Consider the following 21,569-nt stretch of genomic DNA (forward strand, 5'->3'; position numbering starts at 1 on the left):
CGAGGAAGGAAACTCGTACTTTAAAACGCACCGCCAGACCTGTGCAGGGCCGTGGGCTGGGCTGCGTCATCCCTGTGGCTCCGTTACAGCTCAAGACATTTTGACTTCGTAAAACCTGCAATTAAACCACGTCAGAGTAATGCTGTGCAGCCGCTGTGTTTTGAAGTGCCAAAACATCGCGGAATTTAAGAGAAATAAACCCGCTATGAAACCAACACACGCGGGCAGTCGCAGACACAGCTGGACAGCGCCCGGTCCGTGCGGGGCGCACTGGGAAGCGTAGTCCCGGCGCCGGTGAAGCCCCGTTAGCGGCGCTACCCGCAGCGGGGCGACCGGACTACATTGCCCAGCATGCCCCGCAAGGAGAGGGGGCACATCCTTCCCACCTCTCCCCCCCACCCGCTCTGCCTTCTGGGAAACAGAGTGCGCGCGGTGCGGCGCCGGGCGACCAATACCGCTCCGGGGACTACAACTGCCATCATCCGCCGCGCCTTCCGCTCCGCCCCGCGCGGCGCCATTTTGTTCCGCGGCGCAGCCTGAGATGGCGGCCGGGCCCGGGCGCTGAAGGTCCCGCCGTGCTGAGGGCAGGGGGGTCCCGCCGGCCCCCGCCCGCTCCGCGCCGCGCTGGGGCCGTGCCGCCGCCGCCGCCGGTCCATGGACTGGAGGCGGCCGCTGGCGCCATGGACCTGCGCACGGCCGTGTACAATGCGGCCCGCGACGGGAAGCTGAAGCTGCTGCAAAAGCTGCTGGGCAGCCGCAGCCGGGAGGAGCTGGAGGCACTGACGGCGGGGCCTGGCGGCGGCGGCGGCCCCGGGGCAGGCAGCACCCCGCTGCTGATCGCCGCCCGGCACGGACACCTGGAGGTGGTGGAGTACCTGCTGGATCACTGCGGGGCCCGCGTGGAGGAGGGCGGCTCCGTCAGCTTCGACGGCGAGACCATCGAGGGGGCCCCGCCGCTGTGGGCGGCCTCGGCTGCGGGGCACCTGGGCGTGGTGCGGAGCCTGCTGGACCACGGCGCCTCGGTGAACCAGACCACGCTGACCAACTCCACCCCGCTGCGGGCCGCCTGCTTCGATGGGCACCTAGAGATCGTGCGGTACCTGGTGGGCGAACGCGGCGCCGACCTGGAGGTGGCCAACCGGCACGGCCACACGTGCTTGATGATTTCCTGCTACAAAGGGCACAGGGAGATCGCCCGGTACTTGCTGGAGAAAGGGGCTGATGTGAACCGGCGCAGCGTGAAGGGAAACACGGCCTTGCACGACTGCGCCGAGTCGGGCAGCCTGGAGATCCTGCAGCTCCTGCTCCGCTCCAAGGCCCGCATGGAGAAGGACGGCTATGGCATGACCCCTCTGCTCGCTGCCAGTGTCACTGGCCACACCAACATCGTGGAGTACCTGATCCAGGGGGGGCTGCAGCAGAGCGAGGCTGCGGGGAGCCAGAGCGGGACCTGTGCCTCAGGTGGGAGCCATCAGAGGGGCTGTAGTGAAGAGGGCTGTGAGGGATGCGGTGCTTCAGCGTCCAGTCAGGACGAGGTCCCGAACGTGTTCTGCACTCGAGAGGCGGCCGTGGAAGCGCTGGAGCTGCTGGGTGCCACGTTTGTGGACAAGAAACGAGACCTGTTGGGAGCCCACAGGTACTGGCGCAGGGCGATGGAGCTGCGCTGCGAGGGCGGGAAGTACCTGCCTAAGCCTGAGCCCCGGCAGCTGGTGCTGGCCTACGACTACTCGCGGGAGGTGAGCTCTCTGGAGGAGCTGGAAGCCCTGATCACCGACCCCGATGAGATGCGCATGCAGGCGCTGCTGATCCGGGAGCGCATCCTGGGCCCTTCCCACCCCGACACCTCCTACTACATCCGTTACCGTGGCGCCGTCTACGCCGACTCCGGCAACTTCGAGCGCTGCATTAACCTGTGGAAGTACGCCCTGGACATGCAGCAAGGCAACCTGGAGCCCCTCAGCCCCATGACTGCCAGCAGTTTCCTTTCCTTTGCCGAGCTTTACTCGTACGTGCTCCAGGACCGTTCCAAAGGCACTTTAGCCACCCACCTGGGCTTCTCCGACCTCATCGGGGTGCTGAGCAAAGGGGTCCGGGAGGTGGAGAGGGCCCTGGTGCACGGCAAGGACCCCGTGGCCGACTCGGCGCAGTTCACCAAGACGTTGGCCATCATCCTTCACCTGGTTTTCCTGCTGGAGAAGGTGGAGTGCACCCCGGAGCAGGAGCACCAGAAGCGCCAGACCATCTACCGCCTGCTCAAGTGCAGCCCCCGCGCCAAGAACGGCTTCACCCTCCTGCACATGGCCGTGGACAAGGACACCACCATGGTGGGGCGTTACCCCGTGGGCAAATTCCCCTCGCTGCACGTGGTGAACTTGCTGCTGGAGTGCGGGGCGGACCCGGACAGCCGGGACTATGACAACAACACCCCCCTGCACGTGGCTGCCCGCAACAACTGCCCGCTGATCATGAGAGCCCTGATGGAGGCCGGGGCGCACATGGACGCCACCAACGCCTTCAAGCAGACGGCCTACGAGCTGCTGGACGAGAAGCTGCTCACCAAGAGCACCATGCAGCCCTTCAACTACATCACCCTCCAGTGCCTTGCTGCTCGCGCCCTGGACAAGCACAAGATTCCCTACAAGGGATTCATTCCCGAGGAGCTGGAAGCCTTCATTGAGCTGCACTAGGGCGTGACAGCTGAGGGTCCCCAGCCTGTCCCCAAGCCCGTCCCACCCGCTGAGGTTGTGCAGCTGGAGGGCTCAGGCTGGCTGTGCCAAAGTGCCCAGGGCCGTCGCTGTACTGAGCTTTGTCCCCATCTGTCACCACCCAGCTGGCGTGTCGGGGCAGGGGAGGAGGAGGCCCCAGAGCTCAATGCTGTCCCTCGGTGTCACCTTCAGGTACCAGCTCTCTCCAGTGCACTCTGTCCACAGAAGGCCACAGCCCCTGCCCTTCCCCATGCCACCGTCGTGTCCTGAGAAGGAAGGAGATGGAGATTCCCTGGGACCTGCTGCCTCTCCCGTTAGTGCTGGATTAACTCAGTGTTCGGCTTTGGAGCAGCTACACATCCCCCACGTGCTCTGGCCCTTCCCACCCCACACACCCAACAGATAGAAAGTGAGTGAGGAATAAAATACCCTCCAGCTAATCCCTTCCCTTCCCTCCTGTCAGCTTTGGGACAGCCCATGCCAACAGCCGAGGGGCTCGTGCTCTGCCCAGGGATGGCACAGGGCTGGCTGTGCTGAGGATGGGGTTTGTCTCTCTCTTGGTTGGCCAAGTAGCAAATGGTGTTAAAGGCCTGAGATTTCCATGATCGTGTGTAAAGCTGGGATGTTTTTTTCTCTCGTAGAGCCAGGCCCTATCTATGCTGCAAGACTTCTCCAATCCTGTAAGATAGAGGAAGGTCAGTTCTGGTTATGCAGTTTCATCCTGTAGATGTTGTAGTTTATGAATGGGGAGGAAAAATAACTACTTTAAGAACAAAATCCTGATGTGGTGTTCAGGCCCTTGGCTTGTCCATTCCACACCCATTCACTCCATTCCCAGCACGAATGTGCTTTGGCTCCAGAGGGCAGCAGGGATTGAGCTGGAAGGGTGAATGTGGACGGTTTGGGAGCCAAAACAGCACATTTTGAACTATTTTCGAGGCTGAGCTCTTGCAAGCCCTTTAGGCCAGGAGGTACCTGCACTGTGGAGGTGATTGGAGGGGGTTTTGAAAGCAAGTGAGTGTCTGTGGTGGGTTTGCACCAGGGTGGGCTGAAGGAAGAAGCAAGAAATGAAAGTTTAAGGTGCCTCCTTGTCCTTCTGAGGTTCTAGTATCACCTGCTTGGGCTCTGTTATTGCCCCATTCTGAAACCTCATGCAGTGGGTTCTTAGCAGCTGGTTTGGGCTTTTGAGTCTTCTTTTTTCTTTTTCTTTCCTTTTTTTAAACTTTTTTTTTTTTTGTAACTTCACTGAGTGAGGATGGTGCTACTTCCAAGGTGGAATTTGAAATCTCACCTGGCTGCTGTTTGGGCAAGCTCCTTCCTTTGATGAGGATCTGCTCCCACCTTGTTTTTAACCTCTGTAGTCTCAGGGCAGGTTTTTGCCTCCACGAGCTGAACCCTCCATGGTGGAGAACAAAGAGTTTCCAGCAGTTTGTCCTTGTGCAGGGGGTGCTGGGCAGCCCGTGGCTCCTTCCCTGGCCCTGAGCAGGGTGGGAAGCACAGCTGAGGGGGGAAGCAGCTGCCTGGAGCTCTGGGAAAGGTCCCATCTGGGAGAGCAGACCCCTGGCCCCACCCTCGCTCTCTGTGCTATTGAAGCTTCTCTACTTGTATTTATCAGCCTCAATAACCACGCTCTCTGCCCCTTCAAGATATTGTAGATCTGCCAGTACGTTTTGCAGTGTTAACTATAACATTTATTTATAAAGCGAGGAGGTTTAACTTGAATTGAGCTGTAAAGTGCAGAGTTAGTTTAGCTGCCTTCTATTTTTTTTTTTTTCTTCCTTTTGGCTGAAACCTGAACTAAACTGCAGGAATGGGATTTGTTCCTTTGTGAGCTGATAAGCGCTCTTAACTTTAAATAATAAAACAAAAAATGGCTGCTAGAATGCAAGTGCCTTGGACTTCTTCCTGATAAGCCTCTCTATTCAGGTTTTCCTCTATTTTCAGCTTGTTTCCTGGGGATGGGACACTGTGGGTATGGATTGCAATTAACAGGTGTGATTGGTTCATTTCATGGTTACTCCTGTGAAAAACCAATCTCTGCTGCAGTGGCAAACATTTCCCTTGGAAGAGAGTAACGCTGACGCTGAAATGACACCTCTTCTTCTATGTTTTATCTTACATTTTGATGTAAATCAAACAGTGTGAGAGGAGCTGTGTTATTACCTGCCGTACACATGTGGGACAGTGGACACAGCAAGCAGAAAGAGGGACACAGTGTCATCAGTTTGGTTTCCAACCCCAAATCCATCAGGGACCGTAAAAACAGAGGAATGCATGGTACTGGAGTTAGTTCCACACAGGGACCTGGATCCCAAAAATGCTGGATCTTCCTCAGGGAGGGTGGGTGGATAAAATATTCAAATGTTTGTCCTGTTGTTTATTGCTCCATCCTTAGTTCTTGATGCCTTGATGAATGACAGCACCTTTGTGCTACCAGTGCCATTTAAGCAGTGTCTGTAGAGCCTGGGGACGTGCTGCTCCCACCCAGACATTTCCAGACATTCCTCCTGTGCTGCAGGTGACCTCCAGGTGTGGGGTGAGCAGCTGCCAGGCAGGTACAAAGAGCCAGGGGCTTCAGGACAATTCCATCTGCACCCACAACTGCTGGCAGGAGAGAGGTGGGAAGGGAATTAATCCAGGCTCTGGAGCTGAGCTCTTGGGATCCAGTCAGGTGCAAGAGCCCCAAGGAGGAGAATATCCTGTGTGATGGAAAAGGCTTCACTTTTTTTAAACACATAAATAATCTGTAATTACATAGAGGGCCCAGCAATTAAATGTTGATAGTAATTACAGGGTGGGAGAAATCACTGCATGATTTGGGGGTAATTACACTTCACAGGCTTGATTGACTGTAGGGCCAGCTCCATGTGGGCAAAACACGGAGTTGTGGGGAGCAGGGCAACGTTTCAGTGATTATTTTGTTAATTCTTGGACAGAGAGGAGATTTTTTTCTCCACTGTGGTGGCTGCAGAGCCTCCTGTACCCCAGACACAGCTCTCCTTCCCCTTTGTGTGATCCAGGCACGCTGGATGTGGCTGTGCTGAGGTTGTTTACAAGCTGGAGCAGCTTCAGATAACTGATTTTGCATGATTATTTATAGCAGGGGAGGAGCCGGGAGAGGAGGGATGTGAGTGCTCCCAGGGGAGGGACTGTCCTGCACCAACTGCAGGGGACAGGAACGGCAGTAACACAACACCTCTTCATGGTGCTGTGGGGGAGAGAAAGCAGGAAAATTAAAGGAATTCGAGCACGTGGAGGATGCCAGCAGGCTCTGGAAGGAGGAGATGAGTTAATCCATTGTCACTGAGTCCTGCAGAGTTAAAATCCAGTCTGTTTGAGAGCTGGGAGCTGAGACTTGTAGGCAGCTCAGAATCTCCTCCAGTCTGTCTCACTCAGGTTTGCTTGGGGCTCAGAGGGCTCTTGGAGGCTGCAGTCCACAATGAGGCCTGAGAGGGCCCAGCTCGGGCAGGCCCAGGGCTGGGATGGGCTCAGATCCCCCTGGAAGCTGCTGGGGAAGCCAAGGAGTGACAGGAGCACACCCAGAGCTGCAGGAATACGCGGTGGGGTCACTTCCCTGTGCTGATCCACGCTGCCAGGGAGCGGCTCCTCGGGAGCCTGCCAGCTCTGCCCTGCTCCTGGCACAGGCTGAGCTGGCACTGGGCTCAGCTCCGGGAGGGAACAGCCCCATTTCCAGTCTCTCGATGGCTTTGGGGTGACCTCTGCTGACGATCAGGAAAATGGCTGTGCCTGGAGCGAGGGAGGAGCAGCGAGGGCTTTGCTCCAGGTGCCCTCCTGGTACATCCCTTGCTCAGATCCTGCAAAGTTATCGCTCCCACTCCCCGTTCCTGGATCTCTCCACCCTTCTGCACTGCTCTGCTCACTGCCTTTGGTTTTTTTATTCCACTTTTTCCTTAAAGCAGCTTCCCAAAGCATCCCTTGCAGATTGTCCCTCAAATCATTTGGTCAGTGCCATGTCCCAGCCCCTCCAGCCAACACACAGAATAGTTTTCCATATATCCCTGATTATCCCTGTTCTAATTCTACAGGAAAGAACCAGCGAAACATAAATAAATTAATTAAAATTTATTTATAAAATCTTCAAGTAGCTCCAGACAATCAGGAAAATAATTTTCTCAGTTGCTTGAAAATGTGCACAAGGAAGAACAGCTCCAAGAGATCGCCACATCTTACTTCCAACAAAAAAATGAAGAATTTTCTTTTGTGCTTCAGGAAAATGGCACTCTCAGTGCATAGAATAATAGTCCCAGTCCCAGCGGAATCACTTTAATCCAGGATTTGAAATGAATTTTGTCTCTGAGCTTGGCTGCCCTGGGTCAGACGTTGTGCCTGGTTTGCTCCTGGCTGTCCCCGGGCCCAGGTGGGGCAGTTTCCACCTGCATCACGTTGTGGTTCCCGATCTGAACCATGCGGGCGTGGTGGATGATGAGGGGTGGGATCCCCCCCTGGCCTGGCGTGATGTTGTAGTGGTCTGGGGGGAGCTGGGCAGGGGGAGGTCCCCTCGGGGCAGGGGGACGCCGCTGCTGCCCCGATGGCTCCGCTGACCACGGCCGTGGTCCTGCCGGAGGCACCCAGGGAGTGGAGCCCAGGTTCAGGGCAGCCAAGTTCTGCTGGGCTTGCTGCCGTTCCCAACACGCTTGGAGCTTCCTTCTCTGCATCTGGTACCACAGCGCTTTCTTCTCCATGATCCTCGTGGGGTTAAAAGTGTTGGACACGTTCCTGGAGAAGAGGGGAGAGCTCTCGTTCAGGGTGACGAGCATGCTGAGCGTCATGGGGATCTGGCTGCACTCCAGGGCGTTTGTCTCGGGTAGAAACGGGATGACCGAGTCTTTCTTGGCGGGGTGCAGGATGGACTGCATCAGAGCAGTGTCTGTCTGGAACAGGCACAGGTTGCATGGGAAGTTCTTGGTCAGCAGGAGGATGATGAAGGCAGAGTTTTCCATGGCCTCCTGGAAGCAAGTCATGTGGCTGCGTCCGGCGATGAAGAAATCCTCACTGAGTGTGGCACCGTCGGGCACACCCATGTCCTCCAGCCGGGTCTTAACCCTCTGGGCCACAATCTCATCTTCACTGGCGTGCAGGACAACGAATGTGAAGAACTTGGCACGATATGGCTCTGATGAATTCATGGAACCTCCAGCAGGAGGCCAGGCTGGAGAGGGGGATGAGCGCAGGGGACGGGGATAGAATAGGTTGGAGTGAGATTCCTGGACAGGAGGAAGAGTTGAGGAGAAGGAATAAGTAGGAGGAGGAAGGGAACAGGTTGAAATAGAAGCTCGTGCAGAGGTACAGGGAATGCCTTCTGGAATGTTGGAATCCTCTATGGGCACATGGGCAGGAGCAGTCTCCACTGCAGCCCTGGGGTCAGGGACAGCAGTAGAGAATTGCTTTTCATCCTGCTTTTCTCTTGGTATGTGGGGCTCTATCACCGTGCTGGACACATCACTGTTTTGGGCAGGCTCTGAGGGCAGCGGCGTCTCGGGAACAGGGAGAGGGGTGGAGTGACAGGGACTGAGCTGCAGAACCTTCTCTGGCCAGGGCCCTTGGGCAGCTGTGTCCTGCCCAGCTGGAGAGCTGGGTGTGCTGGCCCAGCTGGATTCCTGCGGGCTGTGGCTCTGGGTGTCCCCCTCGGGATGTCCAGCACAATTACAGGGGACACACGCAGGGACAGAGGGCTGGGCGTGAAAAGCAGCTGTTGGTGATGTGCTGATCTCCAAACAGCTGGGCAGGGAGGAGCTCCCCACAGAGCACAGGGTCCGTGGGGCTGAAAGGTCTGAGCAGCCTCCAAACTGCACCGGTGAACTCCTCCCCATGCAGTGGGAGCTGGCTGCGTGGGGAAATCCTGCATCCTCATGGGATCTCAGTGTGGAAAACCTGTCCCCTGAGCCCTGTTTGTCCTGGTCCTTGGGTGGGATGTTGTTGGATGTCCCCCGCTGAGCGTCACTGGTGGCGTGGCAGGCTTTGGTGGCAGCCTGGCAGGCTTTGTCCCTGGCCTGGGGACTGCACAGCTCCTCTTGTGCCAGCACTGCATACACCTGTGCCAGCAGTGCCATGGCACCTGCATCCAGCTGGGGAGGCTGCAGATCCTCCCCGTCCTCCCGCACTCCTGCGGCGCCCAGTTTGACCTGCTGGATGTACTGTGCTGCCCGGTTATCCCTCAAGGCATCCAGACAAATTCTTGCATCCGTTTCTTGGCCCAGAGTAAGCAGGACCATAGCCTGCAGTAACTTGCTGCAGGGCCCAGGTTTCAAGTGCTTCAGTTTGAGTTTGAGGCTCAGCAGTTTCTCTGTTGGGGCCTGGGACAGAATGTTGAACACATCCTCGAGGCTTGGCTGCAGCTCAGCTCTCTGTGCCATCTCAGCAGCCCCTGGCCCGGAGCACAGACGGGAAAATCATCTTCTGGCCAAGGGTTGTCTCCCTGTGGGGCTCGGGGTGCCCCGGCTGCGCTCCTCGTACCACACAAACCCTCTGGTGCCCAGGGACTCGGCTGGGAATCTGTGAGGAGAACACAGGACAGCGTTCAGAGGGGTGATGTGGGCGCTGGGGGAATCTCCTGGAGCTGCCAGGCTCTCTCTCACACCTCCCAAATATTTTTCCATCTGTTCGGTGCTTGCAGCTGTGCCAGTGCTCTGTGCATCGTTCCAACTCTGTGACTAAGCAAAGAGCACATTCTTTGCATTCCTTTCACATTAATTGCAACTGGTTTAAAATAATTGAGGAAATAATGCTATATTTAGGTAAATCCAAGAGTCTCCAGGCAGCTGGTTCCAGGGGTCTCGCAGGCTCCTTGTGAGGGCAGTCGAGGAATAAAACAGGTGTAGAGGAAACCCTTTCTAGCCGATAACCTGTGTTATCAGGGAAGATTCACAGGAAATAATTCCTTCCCAAATTCCCATCCATCCCTGCCCTCCGCCAGTGGAAGCCATTCCCTGTGTCCTGTCCCTCCAGCCCTTGTCCTCAGTCCCTCTCCAACTCCCCTGGAGCTCCTCTGGTCCCTGGAAGGGCTCTGAGCTCTCCCTGGAGCTCCTCCAGGTGAGCACCCCCAGCTCTCCCAGCCTGGCTCCAGGGCAGAGGGGCACTGGCTCTTGGAGCAGCTCCGTGGCCTCCTCCGGATTCTCTCCAGCAGCTCCACGTCCTTCTTTCGTTGGGAGACTTTTCATGCCCATCCACCGGTGATCCCTGAGCCCCTGCACTCACCCCAGGCCTCTGTCGGGATTTTAATTAAACACCAGGAGTGGGACACTGCTCCAGGCGCTGCCTGAATCTGCTGCAGAAACTTTCCCTATTTAAAGGCAGCCCCATCAAACGCCCCGAACTAACTCTCAACTGCGGAACGTTTCCATTTTCAGTTTTGTTTTCCTGTCTCATGAAAACCCCGCCATTGCCCAACTGCCCTCCCTCCCCGGGCCGGGCCAGCCCTGCCCTGTGTCCCCAGCGGGCCCGGGGGTGACACGGCCGAGCCGGGGCGAGCCCAGCGCCGAGACCGCGGCCCGGTTCCCCCGGGGAGGGAAAGGAGCAGCCGGGAAGGGAAGGGGATCAGCGGAGAAGGGAAGGGGATCAGCGGAGAAGGGAAGGGGATCAGCGGAGAAGGGAAGGGGATCAGCGGAGAAGGGAAGGGGATCAGCGGAGAAGGGAAGGGGATCAGCGGAGAAGGGAAGGGGATCAGCGGAGAAGGGAAGGGGATCAGCGGAGAAGGGAAGGGGATCAGCGGAGAAGGGAAGGGGATCAGCGGAGAAGGGAAGGGGATCAGCCGGGCGGGGAAGCAAAGGGAGCAGCTTACCTGCGGCCGGGGCAGGCGGAAGCGGCTCGGGGCGCTGAGCGCGGAGGGCGGAGCGGGGCGGAGCGGGGCTGGGTCGGCGCTCCCGGGCACCGGGACGGGACAGCCCGGGCTCGGGAACCGCGGCAGGAGAGTCCTGTCCCGGGTGAACCACCCCTTCCTTCCGCAGGCCCTGCTCGCTGTCCCCCCCTGAGCAGCCCGAGGTGACACAGACTGCTGGGGACAGCGGAGCAGTGCCCCTGGGAATGTTGGAGTAGGGAAGTGCACGAGCCATGCAAAGCTCAGGATCCAGGGGTGGCAGAGGAAGCTAGGGGTGAGGAGGAAGAGGGAGGCTTGGACAGATGGACCTGAGCCTCAGGCGAACAGGCAGAAATCAGGGAAACAAAATAATTAAGGCATTTTTCTGCTCAAGAAAGCATGGGACCTGCTAAAGGCACTTTGTTTTTCCCCTCCAGCAGGAGCAGGGAAGAGACGAGCTGGCCAGGGACAAGATTTGGTAAAGGCAAGGCTTCATCACCGCTCAGGTAAGGGGAGAACAGAACCCTGCAGCTTTAGGTACACACAAACCCACATGGCTTTGAACGCAGGTCAGGCTTTATTCCAGTGTCTGCTCACCAGCCCTGGCACAGGGACAATGCCAGGAACAGTTACCAAAATAAATTACATTGGAAATTATTAAAAAGTAGTGTTTTCTGGGAAAGAACCAGCACCTGGATTAAAATCCCCCCCCATTTTAATAACAGGATATCCTAATCCCATGGCAGAGTAACTCTTGGGAAAAGCCACCTCATTTAATGGCTGTGAAGTGTTTCACACATGGAGTTACTCACAGATAATCCTTGAAGTCATTCACAGAACTAGGAAAGATGATGAAATCAAACCCCACACTGCTGAGTGCTTCTCCATGAAGGAAAAAGTGTTTGGCTGATCCATGAAGAGAAATCTCTTCTTGAGAAGCAGCTCTTTGCCCCCAGCTGTGCTGCAGGGCCCAGCCTCCCTGGAAGCACAACAGGCACAAAGGAAGTTGTGTCTGGAACTTGTATTTTTAAACGTGGGGGAGGCAGGAGATGGTATCGAAGGTCAAACACAGCATCTTCTCAAGAGTTCCACAGCTCAGGCGAATTAAAAACAAATCCAGCATTAAAAATAAGTGAGATCACTTCTTCTCTCCCACAACTTGTCTCAGCAAGATTTAGCCACTCACAGCTAGAGCTGGGCTGAGTTAAAAAGCTGAAGTGCAGGTCCCATCTCCCCTTTCAGCACAGCAGTTGGATTTAAGAACAGCAAATCAAGATTCAGAATCTCCCCACCTTGGTTATCAAATCTCCTTACAACTACATCTGACTCTAAACTCAGAGAGCAGAGGCTCTCTGAGGTGGGCACACAATTAGAAGATCCAGTGCTGTTCTAGCCAAGTAGCCTTGGCCAGAAGAGCTGGGATTTATCAGAGATCTTCCTCTGGTGCACTGGTTTTTATCTCCTTTGGAGCCAGGGCCATCTCTGTGTCCTTGCTTGCCTTCTCCTCCAGCTTCTCTAGAACTTCACACCACTTTTCTGAGAGCCTGTTCGTTCCCTTTGGCTCTTCAGGTGCCTTTGTCACCTCCTGTGCTAGTGGAGCCTTTTCCAGCTTGGGTAGTTTTCTATCACTCCTCATCTCTTTCTTCTCGTGCTTTCTGCTGTTCTGTGCCACCTTAGCCATGGCCCTGAAGGGCCCCACAATCCAGTTCAGAGGAATGTTGCGAGTGACGTACTCGAAGAGGACATCCAGGGACCTCCGTGCCTCTGCCACACGGTCCTGGTTCCGGGCCAGGGTGGTTCTGGAGAGGTCCTGGAAGGACACGGCCCTGGAAAAAGAGCTGTGGAGCTTGCGGATGTGCCGGGCAGCCTGAGCCACAGCTTCCTGGATGCTGCCGGGGAGGCCGTGGGTGCTGAGCTTGAGGCTGTGGTAGGCGGGCTGGAGCTGCTGGGTGATGATCCTCAGCATGGCCAGAGTGCGCGGCTCCACCTGCTGGGAGAGAACAGCTCAGTAACGGGCCGGGGAGCGCCCGGGGCTGCCTTGCACCTTCCGGGGATACCTCTGGCTGGCACGCCGTCCTGACTTGGTTCCCTTTGGGCTGGGTCAGGCTCCAGTCCACCCACAGCTGATGGAGCTTCTCCTGCCCCTCCAGCAGCTTCTGGCCAACCTCCTGTTTCACAGATTCAATCTGATGGGGAAAAACGAGAGGAGAGGTTGTAGTGCAAGCACACACAGAGGGGCACGAGTGCTTCCCTGGCAGGGAAGGATCCAAGGTGACACGGAGCTGGTGTGGGATGGAGGAAGAGCTTCCAGCTGGATAGCAGGGCAGGAAAGGCTACAGACAGGAGGGAGAAGGGCAAAGCGTGTTGGTACCAGTTTTATTGCCAGCTGCAGCCGTGAGAGGGTGTCCTGGGTGCGGTGCCTGAAGCCCTGCAGCTTGGCCAGGGAGTGCTGGTAGGCTCGGTGCCGAACCCTGCCCGACAGCGAGCCCAGGCGCACAAAGTAACTCTGCTGCCTCTTCTGCTCCTCCACGGAGGCCACGCCAAACCCCTGCACCGTGGTGGCCAGTTTACCTGGAGGAAACAAGAACAGAGCTGCAGCTGGGCTCCACTGCCAGCTGGGAGGGGTGGAAGAGGTTGGATCACCCTTTGGAAAACATGGAGGCTGAAGTTTGCTGTGGGAGCAGGAGGTTTGTAATTGCTCACGTGTTAAAGGCAGGTTAGTCCCTGCTCAATCTTCAGGTAAGCAGACTTGATGGAGAGGTTGAAGCGTGAACCCACGTGTCTATTTACTTTGAGGCTGATGGGCAAGGACCCACCAGCAAATGCTTGAACTCTGTCCCATACCATGTGGCAATTTGGTGTTGACAGCCAGCAACTCGGTGGCAAATTCAGAGCTACCTGTCTGCTTCAGAAGCTGAGTCTTGCTGTGTCAGGTGCTCTCTACTCACATGGGAAAGGACTAGTGCCAGGTAAGTATTTTCTTACCTAGTTCCTCCTCAGTCATTGGGAGGTAATGATCCACCAGATCTTCTGACATTCCCAGGACAGATTCCACACCCCCAGCCACAGCCTGGCTCACTGCCTTGGCTTTGCTTATGCTGCTGGTCACCACTGAGTTGGTCATCTCCACACCCTCCTGGAGAACCTCCTTGCCCTGCTCCAGGGCTGTGTTGATCTTGCTGGTGATGGTGCCATAGGCAGCATCCAGAGCTGTACTGACCGTAGAGGTGACCACGGATTTGGTCTTCTCAACGCTGTCTTGAACAGCCCCTTTGGTCAGGTCCACTGCTTCAGTCACCTTGTTGGCCACCAGGTCCTTGGCCCCCTGGGCAGCCCCCACAGCTGCAGTGATGGTGGAAGTAACAGCAGACTTGGTCTTGTCAACGCTGTCCTCCACCATGTGCTTGGTGACATCCACAGCCTCTGTCACCTTGCTGGTCACCAGCTCCTTGGCACCCTGGGCAGCCTCCACAGCGTTGACGATTGTAGAGGCAACTGCAGACTTGGTCAGGTCAACACTGTCTTCTACGATGTGTTTGCTGAGGTCCACTGCCTTGGTCACCTTGTCTGTCACCAGCTCCTTGGCCCCTTGAGCAGCCTCCACAGCACTGACAATCGTGGAAGCAACTGCAGACTTGGTCTTGTCAACACTGTCCTCCACCACGTGCTTGGTGACGTCCACAACTTTGGTGACCTTGTCCACAGCATCGGTCACCGTGTTGGTCATCAGGTCCTTGGCTCCCTGGGCAGCCCCTACAGCTGCAGTGATGGTGGAAGTCACAGCAGACTTGGTCTTGTCAACGCTGTCCTCCACAAAGTGCTTACTGAGGTCCACAGCCTCTGTCACCTTGTTGGCCACCAGCTCCTTGGCCCCTTGAGCAGCTTCCACAGCGTTGACAATCGTAGAGGCAACTGCAAACTTGGTCTTGTCAACGCTGTCCTCCACCATGTGCTTGGTGACATCCACAGCCTCTGTCACCTTGCTGGTCACCAGCTCCTTGGCACCCTGGGCAGCCTCCACAGCACTGCTGACAGTGGAGGTGACCACAGACCTGGTCAGCTTGACACTGTCCTCAACAACATTTTTAGTGAGGTCCACAGCTTCAGTGACTTTATCAGCCACCGCTTCCTTGGCCTCACAGGCAGCGTCCATCACAGATGTCACCTTGCTGGACACCAGCTGCTTGGTGTCCGAGATTACCTGCATGGGGGAAAGGCAGAGAAAGATTTTTTTGTTGTTGTTATTCCAAACTATGTTTTCCCTCCCTGAAGAAGCTTTTCCACTGGGGTTAGTTTGTGCTTGCAGTCTGTGGGAGGGCCTGGGAGGTGAGCACACCTGTATTGACATGCATGTGTTCAGTGTTCACTCCCACATGCTGAGGGCACCTCTCCAGCTTTCCCTGCTGCTGGGCTTTATTTATTTCCCCATGTTCTTCTGTACCCATCAAGCCATGGCTTCCCCAGGAAAAGCCTTTCCTTACCTTGTCTGCTGGCTGCTGCAGGAAGGGCAAGTTCTCCTCCAGCTGATCCAGACCTTTACAGGCATATTCATTCACAAGGGCGACTGGAAGAGACAACAGGCACCAGTTTATTCTTACACTTGGGGATGGGGTTTTGACCTTACAATGGCCATGAAAACAAGCTCTCCTCCCAAAAAAACACCCCCAAAATTACCATTCTTGGGTGGGATGTGTGTGGGCATCTTGTTGAAAGCGAACAAACCCCTAAAATTTGGCAGGTTCGTATAGTCTCCATTTTGCCTTCCCAGCTCTCTAACTGTAGACTTTAATCCAATTGCAGCGTAGCACCTGCTCCTGGTGGGTAGGACATTGGGTTTAAAGGGGTGCAAAGTGTTGGGGTAAGCCAGACTGAGCTCTGTCCCAGACTGACACGGCTCCAAACTGGGATGATCCAAACTGGGAGTGAGAGAGAGCAGGGAGTTACTACGTGGCAACCTGAAGAAACCAAACCCTGGTTCTCCTGGAAACAGATTCATTCCTGGGCAGTTGAGTGTTGGGGTGCTGCTGAGCAGGAGGCTGGGTGCCAGAGGAGAAGGTGCTGTGGGAGGTGGGATCACCCTAGGGGCACACAAACCTCCTGTCCCTGCCTGTCCCTCTGTCCCCCCAGCCCTGCACTTACTCTGTGGCTCGAGCTGGCTCAGGATGGGCTGTGCCCCTCCGACCACGCTGCCCACGGCCACGGCAGCCACGGTCTCAGCCACGCTGCAGACACCACTGAGGCAGGGGTGGGACTCCTTGGTTTGGTTGTAGGCAGAGGAGACCAGGTTGAAGGCAGAATTGAGCAAGGGCAGGTTGGTGACACGATTGACAGCGCTCTAAACCCAAGAGAAACGGTGACATTAGAGCCCGGCCTGAGCTGGTGGGTGAACACAGCTGTGTGCCTGTCCAGAGAGGTCCCAGCAAATCCATCTCCTCACCCTTCTTCAACTCAGAGCTGAGGAGACTCATCCAAAGGCCTCCACCAAGTGAACAAGCCAGGGTTAAGAAGTCTGAACTCTGTGAATTCTGAGTCACACTGATTTCTGCACCAAACCAGATGTGGAAGTAGGACCTGTAACAGCTCCTGTTTCAGAACTCCTTGCATCACTTGGCCAGCCCTGAAGTTCTCTTGAGAAAACAATTAACTTCTGCACTGAGGGGGTTTTGGTTGGGCCATAGCTTCATAGGGCTAATCTTTCTGTCCCCCAGCCTGGTTTTGGGGTGCTGGCAGAGGTTTACCAGCACACGTCAGTGCATGATTTAACTGCTGCATGTGCCCTGGCACCTACCACAGTCTGCTGCTCCTCAGCCTTCAGCAGGTCTGGGGTTGGGGTCTTTCCTGAGGCCATACTGACTTCAGCTGCAGCTGGAAGGAAAAACAAGAGTATTGTGAGCACAACTTCATTGCCTCCAAAGAAATAAAATCCTGCCAAAACTGGAAAAGCAGAGGGCAGCAAAGCTGGGATCTGTCATTCAGCTGCTCCCAGGAAGGTTCAGGTTAGAAATAGGTGAGAACTATTTTATTTGCTTTGTGTCTTCTCTGTGGGCTGGGATGACTCTGGCTGGACACCAAAACCGCTCCACCACCCCCCTCCTCAGCTGGGCAGGGGAGAGAAAATATAACAATATAACCAGTTTGAGAAAGACATGAAAATCCTGTGGAGTTTTCCCTGGAGGATGAGCCAGGTTTCCCAGCTGCAGCATTCCACAAGTTCCCATCCCATTGACAGCAAGGCAGGAAATCTCCCTTCCTGTGAAACCAAGGTTGAGACATTCTCATGACATAGCGGGATTGAAGAAGTATAAAATGTTGCAATAATCTGCATGAGTATTGGTTCCCCAGCATAGATCTCCTATGCTATCTGGACATTCCTGTACTGGTGCTAAACCCAGGATTGCTCTGAGCCTTAGGCACAGCAGGGATTTCAGCACATTTGTTCTTCAGGACAGAGTCCTCTCCTTTGCCAGTTAATTCCTATTCTTAGATTTGCTGTGACATTTTCCAGTGGAAAACCCTCAGACTGGATTTCCAGGCCACACACTGCTCCAGGCTCACTGGCAGACTCATCCCAAAAAAACCTGCCATCTGCGTTGTGGTGGAGCCCATTGTCTTGTTTCTTGTGTTCTTTGCCTCGTCCAAGGTTTTTATTTTGCTGAGAAAAGGGAACAGAGAGATGGAGAGAAACAGTGAAACCAGCATTTGTGAGCCCTGGATTGGTCTCTGATGCTGGCCAGGATCATCAAAGGAGATGACTTAACAAAACACCAAATATTGCTGCATTAACCACTGAATTAGTCAGAATTCAGTGAGATTTGAGCAGGGCAGGGATGCTGAGAGCCACATGCCTGTAGCGAAAGCTGTCACACAAGTTGTCACCTCCAGCCTCTCCCCTCTGGGAGCCCTCCCAAGTTTATCTGCACAGCAGAAACACCGAAGGATCCTCACCAGGCTGGAAGAAGTGGTAAAAACCTGCTCCAAACAAAGCAAGGCTGAATATAAAATCCAAGTGCCAAAGTCCGCGGGGTTTGCTGTCAGTGGCTGTCCCCAGGTGTGTCCCTCTTGCTCTGCCTCGGGGCAGGTTTGTTATTTCTTTGGAGCCAGGCAGGGCTGGCTTAGGGGCAAAGCACAGCTCTTTCGACACCCTCACAAACAACCCCTTTCCTCAGTTATTTTACTTCTGAACAGGTGGAAAAAGCTCAGACTGTGGAGTTTGACACGGTGGTGGCCTTGGTGTCAGGGCCAGCACAGAGACAGTGCAGCACGAGGAAGAGGGGAGGATTCTTGTTCGAATAATTCAGGAGTAAATCCTTGGCTGATGTAAAAACTGGTGTAAGGTTAGATCAGCCTCTGAAGCACAGGGATCCCGGGTTAATTGTGGATGCAGCCTGCCAGGGAAAATCCTGCAGCACGGTCATGTTGGAACAAGGTTTGTTCTCCACTGTGTAGGAGAAATCCATGTTTTGCAACACCTGAATTTGCAGTGTGGGCAGATCTCCACAGCACGGTTTTATTTTCTCTTTTCCTGCAAAAGTGCTGAGCAGCCCTTGCTGTACTTCAGAAATTCCAGGAAAGCCCAGTGCTTGGCAACTCTGGGTCAGGTGGTTCTGACTCCTTTGGAGAAGGCACAGCCAAGCCAGGATGGTCAGGAGTAGAAATCCCAGTGGGCAGAGGAACAGAAACAGCACCACTCACTTTGTTTTGGTTGTGGTTTGCTTCGTATGAAAGCGATGATCAGATGATCTCACGCCATTGCTACATCCGAAATATTAGGTCACTGCTGGAGAAAGCTCTTGAGACAGGTGGTTTCAGAACGATGAAACTTCAGTGCTCTTTTCTAGCATCAAGGTCAAGAGATTTTCTGGCATCAGGAGCTGAACTCCAGAGTCAGTGGGAAAGCAAGGGCTGGCACCAAAGAGCAGGACAGTGGCACCAAACCCACCCAGCTGCTCCCTCTTCCCTGCCTCATCCCTCACTGGCCTGGCAGAAGAGCCAGGAACTCCCCTGCTGGGACCAGCACCTCCCTGATTCTGTCACTGGCAGTGACCAGTGACAGCAAAGCTGTTCCTTACTGCCCTTGGCTGGAAGGTTTCCCTGCGGGAAGCAGCTCAGTTTCATGAGAACAGGTTGCAGGTGTGTGGTCCTGCAGGATCTTCATGTTCAGGAAGCTCCTCCGCCTTCCAAGGGATTTTACCTTGGGAGACAAACTGAGCCACAGCCAGCCTGGCTGGTTCAGTGGCTCAACTGGCGAGTCCTCAATGACCACGGAGGGAAACAAAGCTAAATTTAGTGCTTTAGATGTGAGCAGGGAGGGCTAATCAGGGCAGAGGAATTCAATTGTAGTTAAAGCACCTATTTACATTCTTTTCGAGATTTGCCACTGATACCCGGGTCCCAAAAATGCCGAATTGGGTCATGGGATGTCTGTGGGGAATGGGCTGCAAACGCTCTGAGGACAGAATTCGTTTTAAGAAGAAGATGAAATGATTCCCAGCTTTGACCTGAGGAGAGTAGTTTCAGGAGGGCTGGCAGAGGTGCCCATCTCACCTTTCTGGATAAACCAGCAGCACTAGGAAACCTCAAAGATCAAAGCCACCCTTGCTGATGGATGCAGGGCTTCCCCCACGCACCTCCAGCAGAAATTAAACACCACAACCAGTGGCCACCACTGGGTCAGTAACTGTTTGGAACAGAAATATTTTAGGAAAGAGGAGAGAAAGTTTTAACTAAAACAGCTTCTCAGTACTTCCCAACCTTTCCATGAGGACAAAGCTCTTGGTTTCACCTGGAAGCTGTAACTTGCAGAGCAAGCATCTCAGCACATTTCCGTCTGGAATTTTCAGCAGAACCAGCTTCAGAAACTGAAATCCTTCCCAGCCATGCACAGCTCAGGGTAGTCACAACCACGTTTAAAGCTTTGTTAGTATTGAGAAACACGAATCCAGTTTGCCAAAGCTCTCCCCGGGAGCTGGCAGGGCCCTGCAGGGACAGGATGCTCCTGAGCAGGAGTTCTCCTGTCGCTGACTTCTCGTGCCTCCACCAAAGGATCACGAGAAACAGCCACAGGCAGGCTGGCAGCGCTGTCACGGGAAGGGAATGCCCGGCTGGTCACCTGCACCTCCTGTCCCCAGGGTGTCACCTGCACCTCCTGCCCCTGGAGCATCCACCTTGTCCCCACCACCCCCAGACACAGCCCCGGGCTGTGCACGTGGAGGTGACTGGTGGGAGCCACCTCCTGTGGACCCCCCACCAGCTGGGATCCTCAGCAGACAAGAAGCAGAAAAGATCTTTTAAACCCCAAACTGCTCAACCACAGCTCAGAGATTCGTGGAGTCATCTCGAAGCCGGGAAGGGTTTGAATCCCGCCCTGGTTTGGGTTGGAAAGGACCTTAGAGATCACCGAGTTCCACCCCCCAAGCTGTTACCCGAGGCAGACACATCGTGACACCACAAAATGTCACCTTTGGCCTCAGAAAGCAAAGCCCCCCCACGCCCAGGAGAGCGGGGACACAGCACACAGCTCCTGCTCTCCCAGGCTGCTGGAAAAGTTCCATGACACACACAGCTCCCGCAGCCAAGGGGACAGAGCCGGCTCCGTCCCAGCCAGGGCTGCAGAGCCCTCGGCACAGCCCTGAGGAGTCACCCCAAGCCCCCAAACAAGTCCCAGACCCCCCCAGCTCCCACACCTCACCCGGCCCAGCCTTACCTGCCCGCTCGGCGCCCGGCACTGGTGAGACTGGGAGCGCTGGGCGTCGCCGCGCTTAAATACCCGCGGGGGGATTGGCACTGCGGGGCCGATGGAGCCAGCCCGGCCAATGGCGAGCGGCAGGGGCGGGGGGCAGCGGGGTGGGGCTCAGGTGAGGGGCTCAGGTGAGGGCTCGGGGTCTCCTCGGGGCCGTGGGAGCTGCTGTTTGTCCCCCCCCCGAGGAGGGACGGACCTGGCAGGGTGTCCAGGGGAGCTGGCAGGGTATCCATCCCCTGCTGCTTGGGGGTTAGGGAATAGTGGAATACCCTGAGTTGGGAGGGGCCCACAGGGGTCGTTGGTCCAACCCCCGGCCCTGCACAGACACCCCGATAATCCCCCCAGTGCTGGGAGCTCTTCCTGCAAAGAGCTGCTCCTGGAGGTGCTGCTTGGGGACAGGGTGCTGGGACAGCAGCTGAGCCCCTGTTTGTCCCCTTGGGCTGCTCCTTGCAGGGGGTCACAGAATTCCCAGGGAAGCAGGACATGGCGTTTGTGGTGTGATCCATCATCATCATCATCCTGGTGTTTTCCTGGCAAATTTCCCCCTCCCCAAATGGGTGCTGCTGCACCTCTCTGCGGAGTCAGACGGGCTCCCCCAGACACCTGCTGATGAAACCTTCTGCTTCTCCTGTTTGCTGGGATTTTCAGGGTAGGAGTTGATTTATGTTTTTATCCTCGCAGAGGGCCCAGCAGTGCAGGACTCCAGGGAGCTCAGGGCTTTTCAACGGCTGTAACAAATACTGAAAACTCCAGTTAATGATTTTCTTTTCCATTTGCGCCTTTTCATCTTCAGCTCTCAAAAACTGGCTTGAAAACACCAATTAAGCTTCCTGTTGTCTGTTTTCAAGATCAGCGGGGGAGGAAACTGAGGCACAGGTAAAAATTATCTGAAGTCTTCTAACGCTATTACCGTGATTGAGTCACCTTGTTTTGGGCCACTGGATGCAGGAGACCTTGGCTCTGTTTCTGTGGTGCCATTCAGGCGGGGGGGGGTGCCAATGGTTCTTGAAAAATGTGCTGTTAAGCTGACAAAAATGCAGACAATTGTCACTCCTCAGCTTTGGAGGTGGAAGGAATCCTCATCCTGAGGCTGACCTAGCTGGGAAAGGCTGGAAAGGCCTCTGGAGCTCCGGCCCTGCTGGAGAGCTGGGCTCTGGCTGGGTCTGGATATTGCATTCATGGAGAAGCAGTTCCCAAGGTCCACTCTGAGCCCCTCCAGCGACAAACTGTGGCTTTTGCCTCTTGTTTGATCACCTGCACTGCTGCGAAGAGTCCTTGAGCCCGTCACAGGATCCCAGAACGGTCTGGGTGG

At 55.4% G+C, this 21,569-nt stretch overlaps 3 protein-coding genes across 7 annotated transcripts; 1 reads left to right on the top strand and 2 right to left on the bottom strand.

Moving 5' to 3' along the window:
* The first annotated feature begins 634 nt into the window (after window positions 1–634).
* On the top strand, window positions 635–4,588 carry FEM1A (fem-1 homolog A). Its single transcript, XM_040086625.1, has one exon. It carries the CDS (start codon window positions 681–683, stop codon window positions 2,685–2,687), a length of 2,007 nt encoding a protein of 668 aa, XP_039942559.1. The 5' UTR covers window positions 635–680; the 3' UTR covers window positions 2,688–4,588.
* A 2,219-nt stretch (window positions 4,589–6,807) lies between these two features.
* Window positions 6,808–10,582, bottom strand: TICAM1 (TIR domain containing adaptor molecule 1). Of its 3 annotated transcripts, XM_040086552.2 has the most exons (3): window positions 10,504–10,574; window positions 9,304–9,568; window positions 6,808–9,218 (listed from the first exon to the last, which is right to left on the bottom strand). In XM_040086552.2, the coding sequence occupies exon 3, from the start codon at window positions 9,077–9,079 to the stop codon at window positions 7,040–7,042; it is 2,040 nt and encodes a 679-aa protein (XP_039942486.1). In that variant the 5' UTR covers window positions 9,080–9,218; window positions 9,304–9,568; window positions 10,504–10,574; the 3' UTR covers window positions 6,808–7,039. The 3 variants fall into 3 exon arrangements, with proteins under 3 accessions (XP_039942486.1, XP_039942487.1, XP_039942485.1); XM_040086553.2 differs by lacking the exon at window positions 9,304–9,568 and having other exon boundaries at window positions 10,504–10,582; XM_040086551.2 differs by having other exon boundaries at window positions 6,808–9,568.
* Window positions 10,583–11,076: 494 nt separating this feature from the next.
* Window positions 11,077–20,284, bottom strand: LOC120763352 (perilipin-3-like). Of its 3 annotated transcripts, none has more exons than XM_040086555.2 (8): window positions 20,222–20,284; window positions 16,307–16,383; window positions 15,658–15,853; window positions 15,000–15,082; window positions 13,504–14,719; window positions 12,890–13,089; window positions 12,576–12,704; window positions 11,077–12,505 (listed from the first exon to the last, which is right to left on the bottom strand). In XM_040086555.2, exons 2-8 carry the CDS (start codon window positions 16,364–16,366, stop codon window positions 11,945–11,947), a joined length of 2,445 nt encoding a protein of 814 aa, XP_039942489.1. In that variant the 5' UTR covers window positions 16,367–16,383; window positions 20,222–20,284; the 3' UTR covers window positions 11,077–11,944. The 3 variants fall into 3 exon arrangements, with proteins under 3 accessions (XP_039942489.1, XP_039942488.1, XP_039942490.1); XM_040086554.2 differs by having other exon boundaries at window positions 11,077–12,508; XM_040086556.2 differs by lacking the exon at window positions 15,658–15,853 and having other exon boundaries at window positions 11,077–12,508; window positions 20,222–20,239.
* Window positions 20,285–21,569: the final 1,285 nt, after the last annotated feature.

This window comes from Hirundo rustica, chromosome 26 (assembly GCF_015227805.2).
Source record: "Hirundo rustica isolate bHirRus1 chromosome 26, bHirRus1.pri.v3, whole genome shotgun sequence".
NCBI lineage: Eukaryota > Metazoa > Chordata > Aves > Passeriformes > Hirundinidae > Hirundo > Hirundo rustica.